At 41.1% G+C, this 23166-nt stretch overlaps 2 protein-coding genes across 2 annotated transcripts; one reads left to right on the plus strand and one right to left on the minus strand.

Annotated features, from left to right (window-relative positions):
• Positions 1-1586: 1586 nt before the first annotated feature.
• mpp1 (MAGUK p55 scaffold protein 1) lies at positions 1587-11920 on the minus strand. The gene is made up of 12 exons (XM_047607272.1): positions 11533-11920; positions 8048-8176; positions 7872-7950; positions 7352-7437; positions 7169-7237; positions 5005-5201; positions 4777-4880; positions 4615-4695; positions 4307-4387; positions 4024-4226; positions 2282-2356; positions 1587-2169 (listed from the first exon to the last, which is right to left on the minus strand). Exons 1-12 carry the CDS (start codon positions 11653-11655, stop codon positions 1993-1995), a joined length of 1404 nt encoding a protein of 467 aa, XP_047463228.1. The 5' UTR covers positions 11656-11920; the 3' UTR covers positions 1587-1992.
• A 3055-nt stretch (positions 11921-14975) lies between these two features.
• Positions 14976-22615, plus strand: tmlhe (trimethyllysine hydroxylase, epsilon). Its single transcript, XM_047607919.1, has 7 exons — positions 14976-15418; positions 15506-15682; positions 19493-19772; positions 19912-20031; positions 20302-20538; positions 21422-21560; positions 21705-22615. Exons 1-7 carry the CDS (start codon positions 15262-15264, stop codon positions 21834-21836), a joined length of 1242 nt encoding a protein of 413 aa, XP_047463875.1. The 5' UTR covers positions 14976-15261; the 3' UTR covers positions 21837-22615.
• The last annotated feature ends 551 nt before the right edge of the window (positions 22616-23166 follow it).

Genomic DNA, 23166 nt, shown 5'->3' on the forward strand with positions numbered 1-23166 from the left:
CCAACAAAAGATGTGTCTCATGAAAACTATTTCATTATGTTCATGTAGCTTGCCCATTCTGCATATATATATATATATATACATTTACACAGCAGCTTCATGGCAAATCAGAGGCAAAGCAGCAACTGTGCATATTTGAGTGGGGGGTGTGAGTGTGTGTGCTCAGTTGTCTGTCTAATCTTGGGCAAATAGCACCGTTATTATCCCCAGGATATTCAGAGCAGAACAAATACCCAAAGAGTGAAACACAATGATTGAATATAGAGTCACTAAAGGCTTTGCTGTAGTGACAACAGGTCAACATGACCGGACATTAGCAAGGAAACATTAGCAACAGGCAGCAGACTGAGGAGCAAAAAAAGCTTTGCAGCGATAATTTTTTCACACACGTCTTCAACTCTGTCTGTTATATTCATGTTCACCTCATTTAATCTTTCAGGCTTTGATGGTAACACATGCCATCAACACAACTACAACGGGTTACACATGTTTGGTACTAGTCACTCAGCGATATCATCTTGGTTTAGGATGTATTCTCAGATCCAACCACATGGTGGCACCAAAGGACCATTTTGGCATGAATGGTGACCTCAGTCGTGACAAAAGTTCAGGGCTGGCTGCTTTGAGTAGACTCAGCTGGTTGTTATGCATGAGTTTGTCTTATTTGAATGTGGTGTATGAGACCAGAAGAGTGACTGATGAGGGTTTATGGTGATACAAACTGAGATCACAGCATCTTTAAATCTGTCTTTCTTCTTTTTGTTCCCAAAACATCACCCAGTCTGTATCAGTATAAATATCCAGCATGACCCCCCCTACTGAGATCTAATGTCTTCAAAGTGCGCTTTTATTTTTTGAGCAGTGTGTAATATTTAATACAAATTTTGTTTCCCTCAGTACACATTTAAAGCAGTGAGACCAGGAAACTGTACAATGCCAGGCTGGATGAAACCATGGTCACATTCATTGTCATGTATAACCTGTAACCGTTTCACTCACAGCGGATGAGGGGAGAATTGCAATGTGGGAGATGCAGGTACCTTACTTGTGCCGTACAACTCAAACGCGCACATCTTGATCTATAATTGATCACAGCCCTGAGTTGTGATGTGAAACATTCAAGAAGGCATGAACCCCCCCACCCCCCACAGTCTGCACTGCATGTAGTGGGATTCTTAGTATTTAATATTCTGCTCAGATATGATGAGCCGCCCGAGGCAGCAAACATAAAGTGAAGTCTAGTCTTGATAAGAGCTTACCCAAACTAACCTTTATATTTGACTTCGCCATGTTTTTTTCTGTCTTCTCTGGATTTAGAGGAAGGAGTTGAAGAAGGTTGAAGTGACACAGTCGCAGTAACAGTTGGAACAGAGCTGGGAAATTTATTTTTGTTTAAAAGTGCATTTATAGTACCCCATGAGGTATACAATTTTGATAAGATGAGTCAAGTGAGGCTGTCAGTGACGGACATGTGAGGTGAAAAGGACGTTGCCAATGCATGGAGTGACGTTGACTGCATGAACAAAGGATTTTTAGAAACTCAAGTCGGTGGGGCAATGTAATGAGAGAAACGAAGACATAATGAATCCAGAAACAATGATCAATCAATTTACTGTAGATGAGAAAAATACAGTGATTTTAAAGACAAGGATTTAATTCACAGTTGTGGTCCTGTTTTGCATTTTCTAATATTCCAACAATCACAAGGTTGTACTGCACCAAATCTGAACCCTTAGCCCCTCAAAAGCCTGAAGCACAAATGTCTAAACATCCAAACAAACATCCCTGGTGAGGTTCTTGACTTTCTCCAACAAACCTTTCTATATATTGCTTATTTTTTTAACGCATTTGTGCAAAGAAAAAAAAAAAAACTCAGTGACAACATAAACCACGAAGTAAACCCGAACACAGCTGGGACATTTCTAACTCGAGGTTTTATATAAGGAGTGATATTGCACTGCTTTTACACAAACTGCATCATGCAGACATGTTTTAATACACCCACGATACAGGCACCCACTGCGGGGTGGAGGTGGCCCGCTCTATGGCCTCCTCCACACCTTTGACACTCTCATCCACGTCATTGTTGACGAGAACCACATCAAAGAAGTGTCTATACGTGGTCAAAATGGCGTCCGACTCTTTCTGGAGCATCTGCAGGTTTTCCGTCTAAGAGAGAAGACACAGAAGATTAGCACTTTGAAGGGTGGGGGGTGGGGGGGTGGGGGGGTGGGGGTGGTGTTTTTAAGCACCAGAAGCATTTTCAGATGAAGGTTAGTACCTGGGCAGCGGAGTCTGTAGGTGCGATGAATATCACCAGCGGTGCAAAATCAGCAGTTCGCAAGACTTTCAAGGTCTGCAAAAAGAATACACGGTGGATTATTTAACTACAGAGAGAAAGATGGTCATTTCAAATCACAGGCTTTTAGGCTGACACAGGATTTTCAGATGGATAATGATGAAGTGTTTTTTTCATGTTATCGTAGACCAAAAAAAAGTATTTATTTGGATTTTGAATTATTCTCATACTGTTGCATTTTTGGAGGAAATTAAGAGATGACTAGTTTTGTACACACAAACAATATTTGTAATAAAAGAAGTGAAGCAACCCTGTCTTAAATATTGTTGAACTGGAGACCGAATCAAAGTGACTTTTCATTTGCAGCATTCTAATCAAGAGCCCATTATGGCAAATAAGTGGAAATTAAAGTTTAATTAAGAAATGGTTTAAGTTAAATTGATATTCTCAAAGATTTTCATCTGAATAAATGTCTGTTAATTCACTATCCACCACCAAATGTGCTAACACAAGTGACAGAGCCTGTGGCCCACTGAACTGTGCTGCATTTAGTTCAGCTAATGCAGTCTTTATAAATAAAGATCTGGCTATGAATGTGGAATGCTAATGCTCGTCAACAGATGCTGACTCATGGCTTCAGAAACCGATGCTAATGCTGTGGCTTCACAGGAAACGCATTAAACAGGCAAAACACATCATCTACAAAACAGGTCATTTTTTTGACAGCAGAGCAGTTTGTAATATCACAGGATGTAAAAGAAGAAGAAGGAGCAGCAACAGTGAGCTGGTAAATGGAGAATGAATCTTTGAGGTGTCCGTTTTAAGTAAGATTCAAGCGTTTAACAGAACTCAAATTAATTTGAGGAAGGATGGACTTCTGTTCTTCTTCTGTCATCTTTTCTTTTCTTATGTGCTGTGTATCAGACCTGTGGAGCTCCATAAACTACATCTGCCCCAGTCGTCATGGCCTCCTCCAGTTGTCCACTCCTACCTAGATGAACAATTCACCAACCTGCCCAAGATTCCTGTTATACTCACAAACTGTCTCACAGATCATCAGCTATGTGTTATATTACTAGATCCTACATGTTTCCTTCAGCTTGATGTATGTATCTATGACAGAAGTTTGTTCATCTTGTTTCTCCTGTTCTTCTTCTCTCTCTATCTTCTCTGCTTCTACCCGGCTGGCCTTAGGCAGATGGGTCCCTCCATATGAGCTGTGTTCTGCTCAAGGTTTCTTCCTGTAAAAAGGGAGTTTTTCCTTGCCACCGTCGCCCTCAGGCTTGCTGTGGAGGTTGCAGGCTGGTTTTTGTGAAGCGTCTTGAGATGTTTTGTATTGTTATTGGCGCTATATAAATAAAACTGAATTGAATTGAATTGAATTGGATCTAAACCAACAGATGCCACTGCCATAGTGACCAGTTTGTGCTGCATGTGGTGGGAATTTATATGTACATTTGCTTCACCAAATATGAACAGTAAGCCTAACGCCCCATCTAACTGTCTGAATGAAAAACTAAAGCATCAGATCGATACGATGTCAACATTGGTGGTGGATTCCCATGTGGTTGAAGTTGTTATTGTACATATGTAGTTTAATATTACAATTTTAACATACTTTAAATTTACTTAAGAAAGCAATATTGGTAATAATAGTGACAGTTTACCTCGATAACCTGTATTGCTTTCATTTTATGAGTACAGAACATCTCGCCAGCACTAACCTGTGGTTCTACATCCAGCACAGCGATTTTGCCCTGCTCATGGATCTTCTGGATGGTCTCAAGTTTGGTACCAAACATAAACCCCTGGAAGCTGCCGTACTCCAGGAGCTCATTTCCAGAGATGCACTTGGTCATGGCTTCGTTGGAGATGAAATAATATTCCTGACCGTTCTCCTCATCCTTACGCGGGGGCCTGGTAGTGTCTGTGCAGATTGAAAGTTAAAGAATTAGCTATGAACAGTTGAGCTGCTCCGTGGGAAGAAAATACTGCAGGTCTACTTACGTGGCGCCGGGTAGGAAAATTTCTCTGGGTATCTTGTCAACAGTGCATTTTTGATATGCCTCCTTCCTACACCCGGTGCACCTAACAAACAGAATGGTCAAAATAATGGTAGAATTTAAAATATTTTAATGAAGCGCTAGCCTTAATGTAATTAAAACTAAAACTTAAACCACAACTTGAGTAGCCTACTTTGATACTGTGTTAAGAGTACATTAGCATGATTTGTAACCATTAGACTAAAACACGTGAACTTCAAAATACACTATACACAATAGAAAGGGTAAATGTGGAACAATATTGATGCTTACCAATAAGCACCAGCGTTTTTCTCGAAAAGGCAGGGAGTTGGACGACTTCCTCGTAAGAAATCACATCCAGCTGGTCAAAAACTGCAAAAGATGGTTGTTTTGGATGAAATCATACTCAAATCCAACGGAGTAAACGTGCAGGGATTCTAGAGCCATACTCACTAGAGCTGTGTTTAGCTAGATACTTGTCTTTGCACTTCTTTTTCTTTCCGAATGGGCTGCAGGACTGACTGCCCTCTCTGGCCTTGCTTTTACTAGCCACCCTCCTGCAGGGAAACCAGAAAGTCAGGTTAAGCCGAAGACATCTTATCTTATCTAATCTGATGTTTAGTATGGGTTCTTTCTGCAAGATTAATCTTCACATATGATTTATATAACGGAGCTGTTAACCATTCTTGGAGCTCTGGGGAGGGTATCAGTCCAGCGTAGTCAGCAGCACTGCTCTCCACTCTGCCCTGCCACCAATTTGGATCCTGCTTGTTGATGATCTGAATGATGTCTCCAGTCTGAAACTTCAGACCTGCTTCTTTGCATGGGATGAGGTCATCCTTGGTTGGGTCATAATCGAACTGGGCCCTCATATACATCTGTGAATGAAGAGCATCTCTGTTGAATGACCTTAGTGGGAACAAAAATAATATATAGAGTCTGTGCTTTCACTACCCACGTGGAGTCTAGTTTCACTGAACTGATATAACACATTTAAGCAAACAGCTAAGTGGTTTGAAGAAGCTACATTGATGACAGTTGCAGCATCTGCACACCATTGATGTGTGCATCAACAAATACTGGACTTGAAAGACCTGCAGAGCCGGAACACACACATGAATAGCATCCTTAAGAATAAATATTGACAGTAGTACAGAGGGGAAGAAAATACTCTTGGATTCTACTAGTGTTAATAGTGGAATTCACCCTGAAGCAGGATATACAATTTCATGATGTGATCTTGAACAGTTCAGTTCAGGCTGTGGACATACGGTGCATTTGTGCAGACCGACTGGTGTATTCTTCATTCGTCTCACTTATTAGAAACTCCTTAGGAAGAACCTTTACCTAACTGTCGAATATCACACCAAGAACATATGTAAATTCTCCTCAGGGTAAACTCTGAAGCGTAATTTATAGTCCCGCGACACTTCTATGGAGTAGGTGCTGCATAGGTCCAGAAGTACTGGGTCAACAGCATGGTTGCCATTCTAGTTGTAGTAGTCACTACCAGCGTGCTGTGGGGCCTTGGTGTTCACAGGTTTCACGTCTATGCTGCCAACACAGTTCAGGAAGTTTTACAGTCGCCACAATTTGCACAGTGCTGACCCATTAGACGACTAATGGACACAAAAGGAACTATGCACGCAGTGGTTGTCATAATACTTCACTTCCCTCCGAAATGATGGAGGAAACTGTACTTGACACTAGGCTGATAGACAGTCTCTGATAAACGTCTACAGCACAGTTGTCAAACATACGGCCCGCAAGCCAAAAGAGGCCCATTAGAGGGTCTAATCTTGAGAAATGTCTGGTTGTTCATTACACGCTTTGTAATAGTGCAGTTCATTAAATGTAAACATGTTCATGATGTTCTTCTTTGCACTAAAACAAAGAGAAATATTTGGAGTTCCATCCCAGCAGATTCACCCTCCCACTGAATGGCCCCATCTCCTTCCAACGTCTTCAATGTTGTTTTCTAATTTGCAGTAACTTCAGTAAAAGTATCTGTTGTTCAACATTTATCAGCACATGCTGCAACAAAAACTTCTTTAAATTGCAGCTGGACGTAGGGGAAGTAAACAAAAAGCGACTCAACTGCAACAAAAACAGTCACATTGCCCACTAGTGTTTGGGAGGCGTTGTTACACAGTGAGCGCACCAGTATAAGGGGCTAACAACGGCATATGCAATAGCCCAGACCCAGCACAGTTCTATAAATTACGCTTTACTATTGTTAGTAGCATTCATGAACATTTGTGGTTAGCCCAAGACACTCCAGTCAGTGGTAGTTATGTGTGCACACACAAACTATTATGTCCACTGTGTGTGTGTGTATGTGTGTGGAGTGGTTTGAGTTACCAAAAATGACATTCTTAGTATGAAAAGCATATTAACTATACCTACATATTAATGAGCTACAAGCTTTTAAGTAGATTGCCATCACTGACCACAGCAACAAAAAAAAGAGCAGCCATTTTTATGCTACATGAGGCTCATGACTGCCAGAGAAACATGTTGTGGCCAGCCAATGGCAGAATGAAACACTATGCGTTTCAAGTCAAATTAGCAAAACTAATGTGAGCGATGTTCTTTGAATTTGAACTAGTTTCATAGTCACCTGGAATGTTCACTGACTAATGGAGGGTTCACCTAAACAAAATCATTTCAAAGAAGTAAGTTGTCGAAAATAGTACTGGCGGACATGAAATCAAACTCATCGTTGACTGTACAACGAAAGGGAAACCAAATTTTAGAAAGGATTAAATAAATACGAAGCGCAGCACTGAATCAGAACAAACATTAGAAGCAATGCAAGACCAAAGGCTTCTGATCGTGTCAGTACCTCGCAGGCCTGGGATCGACTCTGAGCATTGGGAATGATCTTCATTGTGACCACTCCACTGGTTTCTTTCTGCATGTGAATAAGACAATTTTACATTTACATGTTGTTAGCAAAATGAAAAAAATAAAAATAAAATAGCTTGCACTGATTATAGGGCCAAAATGAATTGCAGTAAATGCTCACCAGGATCTTCTGTAGCTGGTCTACAGATTGGTTTGTCACACTTTTCCCATTGATTTCTGCTATTTCATCTCCCTCATGTAAGGACCCTGCAGAGAGCAAGAAACCAGGGAATGTAGAGTAAGAAGATGTGCTATATATTCAAATAACAACACTGATCTGAAAAGTTGTTGCTGACAATGAAACTCCACCCCATAACACACCCCAACTGCAGCAGCAACTCCCAGCAGGACACTGCCCCACCATAAGAATTACTTTGGAATACCTAACAACATGAAAAATAGCCCAATGTATTGGGCAATATCAATTTTGGCCCTTTATTTAAACCCATCAGACCTAAAAGTTCCCTCTACTTCCCTCTCCCTCAGAAGGTCCATGTCCATTCTCTGACGAGTCAGAAGAACCATTTTGGGTAAACGAGAGAGCCTTACACAACATTAGGCAGGTCGTGGCTGATTGGTGTTTACACACAGATGCCAACACAAAGCAGATCGGCTCAAATCTAATCCTTGTGATTAGTTACCTTGCCTGTGGATCATCCCCCCGTGCAATATTCTCGCCACCGTGCACCGTTGTTTGTCGTTCAGTTTCAGGGTGACGCCCTACAGATGAAAACCACAGTCAATGAGGAGGAATTTACACAAATTTAAAGGCACGACATTTCTCATGTGTTGGTACGTGAAGAGGCGGGCAGCTTACCATTGGCTCGGAGGGACTCTTTTCAAATGCTACTTCTTTCATCCTGGTCAGTTCTGCCCCGTTCATGTGTCCAGTGCTTCCATTCGTGTAAACCTCAGCCCCTTTATTTTCGTAGGTTTGCATAGCGGCCTGTTAAGAAAACAAAAAACAAGAAGAAGATATATAGTTTCATCTCTCATAAACTGAAGGTTTGAACTTCCCATTATGCAATTATGTCATTTAATTCACTGCTCATCAGTACATCTGGACACATCACATCACTATCTCACTGGTATTTCCAATAACTGCACTGAACACCTCCTGCTCATGTGTGTGCCAACAGCTATGTTTCATTTGCAGTTTCAACATATGTTCAAGGTTGAAAATTAACCCAGCGTTATAACACCTCATTAACCACGTCCAGTCATCTGGTCCACCAGGTTCATGTGGTCATGGATACCACCAGAGTCATCAGCTGATCACCGCTAACTAAGGAATTAAGGTAAGAAAACTTCAAATATAATATTTTTAAAAAATAAAATAAATAGTATTTTGTCTTTGGAGTTTAGTGTACAAATCAAATATGTGGATTAATACTGTGCTTTCACACCCAAATGAATCCAAAGACGAGTCTAAAAGCAGGAAGTCCCCATCCATGCTACTTTCATAGAGTCAACAAAGACAGTCCAGAGCTCCACTGACAACTCACGCCACAGAGGAATCGAGTTAAATGCATGAGGTACAAGACAGGACGCCCTAGATGACCCCCGTAGAATAACGCGCTTTTTTCTGTGGCTAGCACTGAACACTGAGTGCACCATATCAAAAGCTATATCAATTGGTCACTAGAGTTAAACCCGAGTCACGATTAACTGCATCAGCACAAGCTTTCTGCGTGAAAATGACACATCAGCACTATTTCAGCCAAAAGTATATCATCTATTTTCCAGCATCAGCACTACAATAAACCAATAAATATCATTATCACCCCCCTCTGTCTCCTCCTACTTGGCTCTACAGTTATGTAGAGCAGTTTGATGTGTGTGTGACACGGGCAGGGATTTCTACTATCCTTCACTTGAAATAAACATGTTTTTGTGAACATGTTCGCAGTAAGTGTGCACATCATTTTAGCGCCTCTCTGATTTAGAAAATGATTTTCCTCTTTCTGTCAAGCGGTGACTGGACGCAGGAGTCATGACAGTTGTTTTTCTGTGCAACCTGATAGTTATTTACCGGCCTTGTGCTGTTGTATGCCAGGACTGTACAGCACCAGGACAGAGTGTTGATAACATTACGTCTGCAGAGGAAAGGAGCCTGTGTAGCAATGAAAATCCTGAAACTTCACACTTTGTTCTCTTTCACTTGGCTTTCTTATCTAAGGGAGTTGCCAAGGGAGTTGCTCCAAACACAGATTCATTTGGTCAATTCTTATGTTTAACCACTGCAAAAGAATTTGATTGTGTAATAATTATTATTTCTCTCTGTTTTTGGTGGGGCTGTAATGACCTAGAACTACTGTTAAACTGATATATTTCCAGATATTAAGGGATTGTCCTCCAAGTATGTGGCAAAGACTCTTTTCCTCCCTCTCACTAAAAAGTGCTGAACCTCTGGAAGGAAAGGTTAAATGTGAATGTCAGATACTATCACGGCAGGTAATAATCTACTTAGCACACAGCAGCCCAAGCTTTGTAAAGGACAGTGGAAGGTTACGTAACAGATACGTTTAAAATAATTGTGAGTACATGTGAATTGGAAATAAAAGGCCTTCTAAGTGAATGTCTCATCGGGATGGTAACAATGAGCTCTATCAGCTCCACCACTCACACTATCAGTGTGTAAAGAAATAAACGCATGATTAAAGGTATTTGTCTGTTTATCACTGCGTTCCAAAAGCTGGTAGAATGCTGCTACATTCAGCCAGGGTCAGGAAGTCCTTTCAGATGCCAGTTTCGGGTGTGGAGAAGCAACGGGACAAACAAACACATTCAGGAAATGAGCAAAGCCCTAGAGAGGGATACGCTTCTCAAGAAAGCTTCATTCAAAGTAGATCAAACAGAATTTCATAGAGCTGTCTTCTCCTGAGATGACTTTCTTTCTATACACATCAAGAAATATTAGTTAGGAATCCTATCTCAATGTAGGATTTAGGATGTCTCTCCCTTGTGTCCTATTGATCTCTTGAAATACCACAGAAGAAAATCAATAACTGAACTACATGGGAAACAGTGTTAAAAACTCAACAGCTACAGTTTCTCCTGAACACAGGCTGGGTGAATTTGGACGGATTATAGAGAAACAGCACGAAGGGCTGCTGATGTTCAAATCTCATGCGAGCCATCATCTGCCCAAGGCCTTTCCTGCCTAAACTTGTGAAGATGTATATCAGTTCACGGCTCAAAACTGTCAAAAGTGAGGTTAAGTAACAAGCAGTGCTTTAAGCAGTTTAAACAGGCGAACGGCTGAGTATGTAGGGCAGCGCCGAGTTCTTAAGCCTTGAGTATTTGCAGACGTTTCAAGAGGAGCCTAACACAAGACAAAGCTGGAGTGTGCGCAAAGTAGAGCAGGCGCTCTCACTTCACTTTAACTTCCAGCAGCATAGCATCAGTTCCCCATGAAGTCTCTTGCGCAAACCTGTGTGAGACAAAGGCAGACGTGACCTCACTTTCGGGCGCTGATTTCGGCCATCAGTACTGAGTAAAGGAGCCTGCCTGCCAGTATGTTACTCAAGGCTGTTGAACTGCAAACTGCTGATGTCAGGAATGGAGTTTCCTCCCTTCCCCATTTCCCTCAGTAACTCACTGCTGACTTTTCAAATTCAGGTCTGTATCAGTGGCCACCAAACCCGGGCCTAAAGGGTCGTCAAGGCTTTGAGCCTGGCCTCACCCTCACCTGTCTTTTACCAAGTCATTCATGAGAGAGACAAGTTTGTGTTTCCACAAAGCAAGCTGGCCGTAAGCAATAAAGTTTAAACACTGGAACAGTGTGATGTAGTAAACAACAGGCTGTTTCAACACCACTGCTGATTCCTGGACAGGGGCACTAAAGCTGCAGACAATCTATTAAACACAGTCACGTGATTAATATGAAGCTGATATTAAACAGGGTATACGGCTCTGTAAATCAGGCTTACATGACTGTTTGTCACATGATCACAACTATAAATACTGACCAAGTTGTCAAGTGACCGTGTCGTTTCGTGGGAAATGCAGAAGCGAAAATGCCCATGCAAGGTCTGCAGGATCCAGGCTAAGGGTGACCGAGCACTGCATGTGTTGCTAACCTACCTAAATGTTCTTTGTTTAAGAGATCAACATATTCGCCAGCTGTGAGCCGTATGATGAAAAACACAAGCGCGTCTATTTTTAGAGATCTTGTCGAGGGGTATCAACAACGGTCATATGCAGCGCGTCTGCTTCCCGGAAGTAGACACCCAAATGTGGGGGCTCGAAGAAAACATGGTAAACAAAATAAATAAATATATAAAGCAGCAACCTCCTTACCTTGTCAGACTTTGGTTTGTTTTGGAGGAGCTGCTCCAGGTACAGGTCAGAGAGCGCCGTCCGCACGCTGTTCAGCGGCTCCAGTATGACAGCAGGTTCGTTTTTATTGGATTTTAACGTCATCTTTCCCTGTTAGCTAGAAAAAAAAAAAAAGAAAATCTCTGAACCCAATGTGCCCCCGATCAAGGTCCGCTAGAGGCTGGCAACAAAATGCTGCAAGAGAGGAAACTGCTGATAAGGAGACCTGACGACGCGATAAGTCACTCTCCGAGACAAAAGTCCAAGGTTCTGATCAGCAGCAGGTGAGGTACATGAGATAACTAGTGCGGGGACACCGCTGACAAAGCAAGTAAACACGCATCTGACTGACTGCTGCTGCTGCTGCTGTGCTCGCAGGGGCAGGCCCGTGCTGCATTCGCGGCCCGTTCTAAGCTCCCAAATCCCAGCACTCGAGTCGTTTCGGTTTGAGCGCAAATCAAATCACGCCAGAACGTAGCGTAACACGAGTGCCGTGACTCTTTTGCACCGTTGCTTTTTAAATTACATCCACTGAGACCTTTATTACACAGTCCTCTGTTTATTCGTTTAACATGTCCAGTTAATGCTTCATATGGACCAGTTCTTAGTTTATTTAAGCAGATTAAAGCAGCTGTCTGAACCCTCCTGTTACCTTCAAATTTACTAACACTTGTTACCCTTGGGGTCAATTTGACCCCAGCAATGTAGATTTCCAAAAAGAGGATTACAATTAAAAATATTTTCCCAAGTTTATGTGTCAGGTAGCCTACTCATGTTTGTTCTTTTGACTACCTTAATAGTTCTCTGAATAAACACGATCCCTCCACCCCATACCACATACTATATATATATAGTATTGAGCAAAAGTATTTGCTCAACCATCCAAATAACTGAATTCAGGTGTTCCAATCACTTCTATGGCCACAGGTGTATAAAATCAAGCACCTAGGCATGCAGACTGCTTCTACAAGCATTTGTGAAAGAATGCACCAAAGAATACATCACTCTCAGTGCACAAAGCAAGGTCCATAAAGACATGGATGAGTGAGTGTGGTGTGAAAGAACTTGACTGGCTTGCACAGAGTCCCGATCTCAACCAGATAGAACACCTTTGGGATGAATTAGATGAAGACTGTGAGCCAGGTCACAGTTACGTCAATTATATATTTAGAGACATTAAACATTGACCTCAAATATAAAGGGGCTAAGTACTTCAGATTTGATTTATTGTTTGCTCTAAATTGTGTGGTTAATATATATATATATATATATATATATATATATATATATATATATATATATATATATACATACATATATATATATATATTATTGTTTAACCTCGTCCAAAATAATTTATTCAAAACGCATTTAATTGATTAGAAGTTTCAGATCTTGATTAATTATCCATGTGGGTAGGTCTAAGTGGATGATTATTTATTATTATCTCTTTGAAGCCGTTCGTGGGCTCTCTGCACTAAAATGTCCATTTCCGACAGTACCTGAACGCAGCATTACCGCAGTGTTTTCCCTATGAGGCTGCACGGAAGCAAAATAACGTCGCCCCGCTGACTGTGATTCCAGCAGCTGACATCAAACGTGTCCGTGACAACATACGTGCCGCTGTCTGTATGACTGTACGGGTGCCCATTAAAATAAATAAATAAATAAATAACACGTTGGCAGCAAACGGGAGACTAGCCTGATCACATGACTCATGTGACACGGACATGACACGGACGGTTCAGACAAGGAGACTTGCCAAAATATCCCAACACGTGAACGGCTGTGCTTTTATAAGGATAATGGACGTTAGAGTCAACATAGAGGGGTTTGCAGTGGACAAAACCTCTTCAGGTCTTCTTGAGATCATTATCTCAGGGGCCCACGTAGACTAGTATAACACAACTAAAGAGTCCAATTAAAGTCATACAATGACTGAACATGCATTCCCTCAGCAAGCATTTTTCTCACAGCAGTCATGTATGTGTGCGACCTCTTTATTATGCTAACTATTGACTCAGGCAATGACTCTATTACAGTGTGTGTTGTGTGTGACTTTCAATTAAACCTTTACCCACTGTACAGTAGAGCCAAGGCTGTGCTGAAAAGACAGCAGTGCCTTTCACCTTTCAAGATGAGCCGCAACAAAACGGACTGGTAAACAAGGGGACAATGAAAGAGGTAGTATTCGGCCAGCTCATGAGTTCAAGCTCCCTGCTAAACTGTCAGTTTCTACAATGAACTCCAGAGGACGCCATTGAGCAGCTTTGTATAACCATCCACAGTAGTATGGGCCAGAAGCCAGCAGGGCCATTTATGGCGGCCTATCATGCTAATAGATCTGCACACATACAAAAAGCTCTTTGTCCAACCCCCTCAGGAATGGTTTGGTGTTATGTCAGTGTATCAAGTCAGTGCTCCAGAAACACCTAACCAGCCAGAAACAGCAGCTTCCCTGCTTGCTCACCTACTTTGTGAGAGGTGTTTAGAATCTTTGGAAATTCTATACTATTCTGTATTTTATACTATTGCATAAGTTTAACTAACTGACACAACTGTGTTTATTTAACACTGACCTATACATTATGCTGTTCAGTCTATGTGGAACTGCCTTAACCGGAAGCGCACTTCATCGCTTTTATTTTGAAATACGCGCATTAACGGCTTTTATTTACGGTAAATGTGACACTATTATCCTGCGAACGAATTTATAAGAAAGAGATTTAAGCTGGATGTGGAAAATTGTCATTTATATTAAACAATTGTAGAAACGACACAGCGCTTATTCCATGATTGTGGACAAAATCAAACTTTACGGAAAGCTCACCGTGTCACCTGTTGTCTTCAAAATCCATAAACATTGATTTCTGGTAATTTCAAAATATTTAATTTGTTTGTTGTTGTTGTTGTTGTTGTTGTTTTGTTTGTTTTTGTTTTGTGGAAATGTCCATGCGAGAAAATTATATAATTTATTGCTAATATTTGAGCTGCAAAAAACATTTATCTTTTTCCTCCTTTCTCTATAAAGGATAGAGAAAATAGGAAACTAAAGGAGGCAAGGAAACTAAATTAACACATACATTTATGTGTTAACTTAGTTAAGCTCAGTTTAGCTCAGCTTCATTTGCTGAAGGGAGGTTGGTTTGTTTGGATTCATTCACGCATACTTACGTGTGTATATAAATTAAAAATAAAAATAAAAAATAAAAAAATAAAATAAGTTTAGTGGGGTGGAAACCATAGCGAATGGTGGAAGTTAAGGCTGTGTTGAATCAGCACCACAGGGTCCCATCTCCATCTACGACCCACGCTTGAACCCTGTTTGACCTGTTGGCTGTATAGGGGCTTGAATCTATAGTAGTCTAAACGCAAGCATTTCCGCCCTTAGGCTTCACAGCCGGAAGTTACGTATGGGATTAAATCCTAAACATTATATCTCATTTCCAACATTGTGAACTTTCTCCGATTCAACCCACATCACGAGAAGACACATGGGGTGTTAATAATTAACCCGGGGAGACATGTTCATGGAAAGGAAAACTCTTACTTGAAACTGAAACTGTAAAGCGGAGACTACGCACACGCCACCGTCTCTCCAGCAGGCGTGATCTCCATCGCACGGAGAATTTTCCGTCAGTTTACTATTTATGAAAGTCTAAGTTTAGGATTCATTTTTTTATTTATAGCTCAGTTACGATTAAACCTGCTATGCTTGTCACATTGAAGGGTAAAGTGCTTCCTGCGCTGAAACATGTTCCGGTACTGACTGGTCTCAGAAACGCCCGAAAACCCTCGGGGCAGAATGTGCACATCCGCGCGTGTTACGCGACTTCTGCAACTTTTCAGTTACTTGAAAACTGTCTCGGTGAGTTCAGTGACATTCTTCAACCCAATGTATACGCTCTGCCTCATTACAATACCCGCCATTGTTGTTGTTCATTGTTACTGCCAGAGCTCAACTATAAAGGGACGCCGATGCATTTTAACTACGTGTGGCTGCGGGATCACTGCCGCTCTGCATCCTCTTACGACTCCTCAACGAACCAGAGGAACCTAGACACTGGGAGCATAGACCTCGCAATCCGTCCTGACAGTACCACAGTGGAAGACGGGCATCTCGTCCTCACGTGTAAGTCAGTCACAAGTGAAGTATTAATACATTGAAACTTTGCAAGTGCAGTAAAGGCTTGCTTGACTGACGGTGGCACAAAAGAGAAAGTAACGTTCCAGTAAGGTGTGTCCTGCAGAACTGTATCAAAATTTGCATTTTTTTTAATCTATTTTTTTTTCCTGAACAGCACACACAGGATAGGGACAAAACAATAGGTGCAGAACACTGAACAGCATAGAAAGGCATGTGCTGTGTTGTGTTGTGTGGGTGAATATTAAGTGCGGAAGGGAGAATATGTGTGTAAAGGAGGGATGCAAAAAAAATGCAGGAAGGAGAAATAAAAAGGAAAGACAGTACCAGGAAAGCATCGCTAATTTCATGTTTCTTGATGATATTTGGATAATGGTACGGAAATGTAATAATATATTACATGTGGTATAATATGAAAATAAGTAATATTTGAAGTCTATGTGATACAGTACTGGTGTAATAACCATGATGGTAGGGGTGGTGTGCACACATACGTGTACAGAAACAGACAAAGGAACGTGTCCTTAAAAATGAAATAGTGGGGTCCATCACTTGAGTGGTGCACTGGTGGATTGCATCAGAATCTGCATTTATGTGCACGTGTTGATGATAATGTTGTGCAAAGTTTGTATAATTATAGGGGGAAAAAAATATCAGTTCATTTGTCATTGTGCATAGGCAACACTTATATGAATAAATGCACAAGCATATTGGAAAAGTGTTCTGCTGGAAAATAATTTTAAAGGTCAGATGGGTAGATTTTGTAGACTTGGTTATCTATTCAGATATATCAATCATTATACAATTCTCTCCATGTGCAAGGGTGAATAGCTCTTTGTCCCCATGACATGATGCTCTTTTGTTTAAAGATTCACTTTGCTCTCAGGCACTTCTCAGTGTGTAGTCCAGTGAAGAAACAAGACCCTGGACTGTTTGGAGTGGCATACCATAAAGAAAGATAATATATGTGCAATTAAAAGGAGAATTGTGTAACCTGGATTTAACTGTCAACCTCAAGTCAACCTCAGTTTAACAGGCTGTAACAGCCTGTTACATAGTCACATGACAAGATGCATACAGACAATGTGTGCAGCTCATTTAATATATTCTGTGGCCACATACATGCTTACAGTAGCAAGAAAGAGAAGTTCAACAGGTGTGCAATTTGTGTTGTGTTCCTATTGATCCATGGTCTCTTTGGTCCGCTCTGTAATAAATCAGAGAAAAGCTAAAGGTTTCCCCTTTCATGTGATAGCATGTGCAGCGCAGAACACAGGGAGGATCAAAGATTTTTCTGTCATTGCCTACCGCTGGGAAAAAAAGAAAAAAGAACATCTTCCATAGAAGCGGTTCTCCCTTTCTAACTCCTCATTTCCCACCTAATCATCCATATGGAACATGGAACTCCAAGTCATTGCTCACTGTGCTGAGCTGTTCCCCAGAGATGCCCCAGTAAAGCAGAAGTGAACTAGGTAGCAGTAGCTAGCTGACATCCAGTACTCTGTCTTATCCTCCTCCTGAATCCAAAGAGAGATTTAGTTCCCCTATGTTGCGTTACCAGGATAAACTGTCCCATTGGAGCCAGGTGTGGAAAAGCAGTGAAATCTACCACCTTCATTTGCATCACCTTGACACATTCTGTGCTTTGTTATAGTTTTATTATCTTGGGCAGACCCTGACATAAGAAGAAAGATATTTTAGAGCTGGATCATTCAGTTTTTAAAATGGGGAGCACAACATGACCAGTGAGGTACCATGATGTCTGTTTGGATTATATTGTGCAGTTCTATACTAAAGACTGATTGATGCCTTCCCGGGGGCTGTGTTTTTATGCGCACCCCTGAGTGACACTGTATCTTACATAAAGTGACAAATGTGGATCTGACAGCCCCAAGACAGTTGATGACACACATGCACCTGCAGGCACACTGCCAAGCATGCCTCTCCCTGTTAGTGGAATATACTTAAGGTCAGCTGGGTAACAGAGCCTGGGAAATGGATTTTCAATGCATGAACCTATGCATAGACCTCTAAAACCCGATAAAGTCAACATTCTATCCACAATGGTACATTGGCCACCATGGATCCTTATGTTGCACAAAGAACCGAGGCCCAGCTGTTCATTTCACTGCATGCATACAAGTTTTTATGGTTCTTCTGCAATCAGTGATAACCTGATGGTATGGAAACCTACGTAACTGCCAGAAACACTATAAAATAGACACTCAGTAATCCTGTAGCCTGTTACAGAGAAAAAGTTAAAAAAAAAAAAAAAAAAATCAGGTATTCAGTGCTACTTGTCGACAATGCTAATCCCAATGTTAATCCTTAAGCAGTACATTTCCCCAGGACAAAGTTAAACTTCATAAACATACTGACCCCCAGTTGCAATGGTACATAGTTTATCTGTTCAGTTGCAATAAAGTCCCTGTACCTCCTTTAATCTTCTGCTGCAGGTTAGTAATGTGGTACTTTCATTAAATGTGCTGTACTTATTTGGGCATATGTTACCTCTTCCTGATTTCTTATTTTTTTACATGTTTGTTCCATCTAAATGTTTCAGATCATCAAACATTTTTAAATATTAAACCAAGATAACACAAGTAAACACAAAGTGCAGTTTTACAGTACGGTTTTTATTATTAAGGGGAAAAAATACAAACATACATGGTCCTGTGTGGAAAGGTGTTTGCCCCTCCTGTTAAAACATAACTGTGGTTTATCACACCTGAGTTCAGTTTCTCTAGCCACACCCAGGCCTGATTACTACCACACCTGTTCTCAATCAAGAAATCACTTCAACAGGACTTGACTGACAAAGTGAAGCAGACCAAAAGATCATCAAAAGCTAGACATCATGCTGAGATCCAAACATATTCAGGAACTAATGAGAAAGAAAGTAATTGAGATCTATCAGTCTGGAAAAGGTTATAAATTTATTCTAAAACTTTTAGACTCCGGTGAACCATAGTGAGAGCCATTATCCACAAATGGTGAAAACATGGAACAGTGGTGAACCTTCACAGGACTGGCCGGCCAAAATTACCCCAAGAGCTCAGAGACGACTCATCCAATAGGTCACAAAAGACCTCACAGCAACATCCAGAACTGCAGGCCTCACGTTCTCCACCATAAGAAAGACACTGGGCTAAAATGACCTGCATGGCAGAGTTCATAAAGGCTCATCTCAGTTTGGCCAGAAAACATCTTGGTGACCCCCAAGGCTTTTGGGACAATTTTCTGTGGACTGACGAGACAAAAGTTTAACTATTTTTTGTGTCCTATTACAGCTGGTGTAAAAGTAAAAAGGCATTTAAGAAAAATAACATCATAACAACATTAAATCTGGTGGTGGTGTGATGGCCTGGGGCTGTTTTGCCACTTAGGACCTGAAACCATGAATTCTACTGTCTACCAGAAAATACTGAGGGAGAGAATCCAGCCATCTGTTTGTGACCTCAAGCTGAAGAGAGCTTGGGTTCTGTAGCAGGACAATGATCCAAAACACACCAGCAAGTCCACTTCTGAATGGCTGAAGAAAACTAAACTAAAGACTTTAGAGAGGCCTAGTCAAAGTCCTGACCTGAATCCTATTGAGATGCTGTGGCATGCTGGTAAACCCTCTAATGAGGCTGAATTACAACAGTTCCACAAAGATGAGTGGGCCAAAACTCCTCCACAGTGCTAGAAAAGGCTCATTGCAAGTTATCACAAATGTTTGTAGTTGTAGAAATCAGAAAAATGATAAAGTTGGTATGTAAAGTGCTAACAAAAACACCTCCCATGTCTGGTTTCCAGGGCCTGATGGACATGTAACAAAGTACAGCCTCAGCTGGCTGGCTGACAACGCATATGAAGGAAAGAAGCAGGGCACCGTGCAGCCACGTATCCTCTGGAACTCCGAGATCTATAAAAAAGTGAACGTACCGTCAGCCAAATGGGACACGTTTATGAGCTGCGACAACGAGCTGAAGAAGTTTCTTCAGAACTACCTTCTGTATGGGTTCGCTTTTGTGGACGATGTCCCAGCCACAGTGGAAGCCACAGAGGCAGTTACCCAGAGGGTCAGTCTTATCAGGTATTAAGTGCTTGTGTCTGCTACATGATATACTCTTGGAAGTATTTAGCATTACTAATTTACCTTCAATGGCTATGTTAAAAAAAAAAGTGCAATGTCCCTATATATTCTACTAGTATTTGTGTTTATTGCTCTTCAGGGAGACTACGTATGGAAAAATGTGGTGCTTTACCTCAGATTTTTCCCGAGGAGACAGCGCCTATAGCCAGGTGGCCCTGGATCGCCATACTGACACCTCATACTTTCATGAACCATGTGGGTAGGTGCATTATTATTTTTTAATCTAAATAAATCTAAATCTAAATAATAGCCTAGTCTTACAAAAATGCCTCATTTAACCACTTCAGTTATTTCGACTGGACTGATGGTGTAAATCTTTTATATAAATATTATCTAATAACCTTTTAAATGCTTGATCCTACCTCTTTTGTCACACACCATTATCTTTCTGATAAAGTAACACAACAAGTTTACAGACCTTTAATTGTTGAACAAAAGTTACCCTAGTAAACTTATTGCATTGTTGCAGAATCCAGGTTTTCCACTGTCTGAAGCATGAAGGAACTGGCGGAAGGACGTTACTCGTTGATGGGTTCTACGGTGCAGAAAAAGTACGGCAAAAATCCCCAGAAAACTTCGATCTGCTCACTCGTGTGCCCATCAGACACGATTACATCGAGAATACCAGCGGCCACCAAAACCACATGATAGGCTTCGGCCCTTTAATCAACGTCTACCCCTGGAACAATGAAGTTTACCAGATAAGGTATGTTGCTGTTGTCGTTGGTGAGAAACCTACTAGTCCCATAGCAGTTAGAATAGTTAAATATTTATTACGTAGTTTATAGGCTAGATTTAGATTTAGTTTTTCAATTTCAAACAAAATTTAACCAAAAAGAAAAACAACAGTGCATGAACATTGTCACCAGTCCACATCATACTTGATGCTTCTCAGTGAATAAACAGTTGCTATGGAGAGCACTCAAGGGCTCTGATAAACCTCATCACACAATTCGTGGACTACTCCTCTCTTCAAAAACATACAGAATTCATAGTAAAGAAAAGACAAACTGCCCAATTAAGAAACCCCTCGTACATATCACTCTATTCCCCAAGAAACGGAGACCACTTTTCCCATCTTGCCATGTAAAGGTCCTTTATAAGTCTTAGAAAGAATGTAAGTCTTTCCATCTTGGCAATTTCTTTAATAATGCTTGGGCAATTATTTACTGTAGGTGGATCAGATTTCAACCAATTTCATGTGATTGCTTTCTTTGCAGCCAAAGTCATAATTTTCAAAAGATACTTGTATCTTACTGTCAAGTCTACTGGAAAATCTCAGATAGTGACACATACGTTGGTGGGATCCGATATCTAAGAACGTACTGTATAGCTGTCAGAACATTTTCCCAGAATATTTTTATTCCAGGACAGCACCAAAAAATGTGGTGATTAGCTTCATAATTACCGCAATATCTCCAACATTTTTGATATGGCAATGATAGGTGCACTTCCATCTTGGGAGTAATACAAAAAAAAAAACTTTTGAGTGTTTCTTTCTCCAGAATGTCAAAGTAGGTAGCGATTCCATGTTTTTGGGTTGTTTTAAACTTGAAATCAACAGTGTGATTGTGTCTTTTTTTCCTCAGATATAACAACTACGACCGAACGGTGATAAACACAATCCCCCATGACACTGTTCAGCGGTGGTATGTCGCACATCGAGATCTGACCACAGAGCTGAGGCGGCCAGAGAATGAGCTCTGGGTGAAACTGAACCCAGGCAGAGTAAGACGGTTAAACAGCATCAAGGCCACAAAATCAAAACATTAATTCTCATCTAATTGTCGGTTGAGGATTTTGTTGAAGCTTTGGGATAACTGAAAGGCTGAAATGTATGCTAGTGAGTTTACGCTCTCTTTTATTCTGCAGGTCATTTTCATAGACAACTGGCGTGTCTTGCATGGCCGGGAGTCGTTCACCGGCCTGCGGCAGCTCTGTGGATGCTACATGACCAGAGACGACGTCCTCAGCATGGCACGCCGCTTTGGCCTGCAGGCCTAGTCCCAACCGTGCATCTCCCCCTCACTTCTGTGCCTTGTCAGTCTGCCCATTAGCTCTGCAAGCTAACGGCTATTTTGGTGGTCAAGTCAACTATCAGTTGTTAAAAGGAACAAATATCCATCCCAGTTATGGAGTGCAGACGTACACTGTTTCTCCATCAGCTTTTCAAAATAGCTTAAGGTGGTGTTGGCAACATGTTTGCTATTACAAATTTGAAAAAGAAAGTTCCAATCCTATCAAAATTAACATAAATGGATCAATCCATATATTTGAAATAAATGAACTTGAGGATAGAGGAGCACATTTCACTGCTGCTCTCTGCTGTGGTCTGTACTCTCCTGAGGGCCCAGCCGAGGTGATGAAGTGGATGTAGCAGAAAGGCAGTAAAAAGATCTTGACAGCTTTGACAGTGTGGTGGAAATGCCCCACGTTTTAACTCTATCAGTTGAAAGGGTTTATTTTTTTTCACCGTTTGAATGTTCGGGTCCTCTTGGATGTCCTCATCCTCACTGAGACCCTTATCCTGAGACTCTGATGCCTCTTGCTGCGTCTTGGTGTGCTGTCCTCATTCTATAGCCTTCACTTAATTGAATGTGCACTGAGAGTTCCTCCTCTGCAGTTTGTAGAAGCAAGTACTTCTACAAACTACAGCTTTATACTTTAATAATGTACTTTGAAAGGTTGTGATTTTGGTCTCAACATTTTGTTAAATTTGTATCTAGACTGGTTGAATGTCTCCTGACTAGCATTTGCAACAATTAAATGTATGAATCGTCAAATGGCTTCCAGTTGTTGAGCTTGCACATGCACATGTAATGATGGGATTGCACAAAACGCACACTAATCTCAGTTACTTAATATTTACAGACAGGCACTCGCCAATCAAAGGACTCGACGCCTGTTCTCTGGTGGCTCAGAGGCAAATGTTTTAGGTTTTCTGATGTAACTAAAGGATATCTGGAAAACAAATTTCGGATATCTGGGCTTCTTCCTGCTTCGTTCTCCAGTCAGTGTTTATTTAGTCCAACTAGCAACTTAAGAGAAAGAATGCAGTTGGAGCTGAGAAACGAAGTCGGGTAATGGTTTTAAAACAATTGAACTATCTTCAGGTGTTTCCCCTACAGCTGTGATATGTTAGATTAGATTAGAAACGGATACAAAATACCTCGTTTCACAGGGACTGTTTATCTCAGTTTCAAGGGCGTAGATATCAAATCTATGATTTTCCTGTTTGTGAAAGTATCTGTTTAACAACAATTATTTACATCACATGTCAAGGAAATCCTGTATGTCCCTCACTTTTCTATGGACATGTGACACTGGTCTTGGA

This window comes from Mugil cephalus, chromosome 15, assembly GCF_022458985.1.
Source record: "Mugil cephalus isolate CIBA_MC_2020 chromosome 15, CIBA_Mcephalus_1.1, whole genome shotgun sequence".
NCBI classification, from domain to species: Eukaryota; Metazoa; Chordata; class Actinopteri; order Mugiliformes; family Mugilidae; genus Mugil; species Mugil cephalus.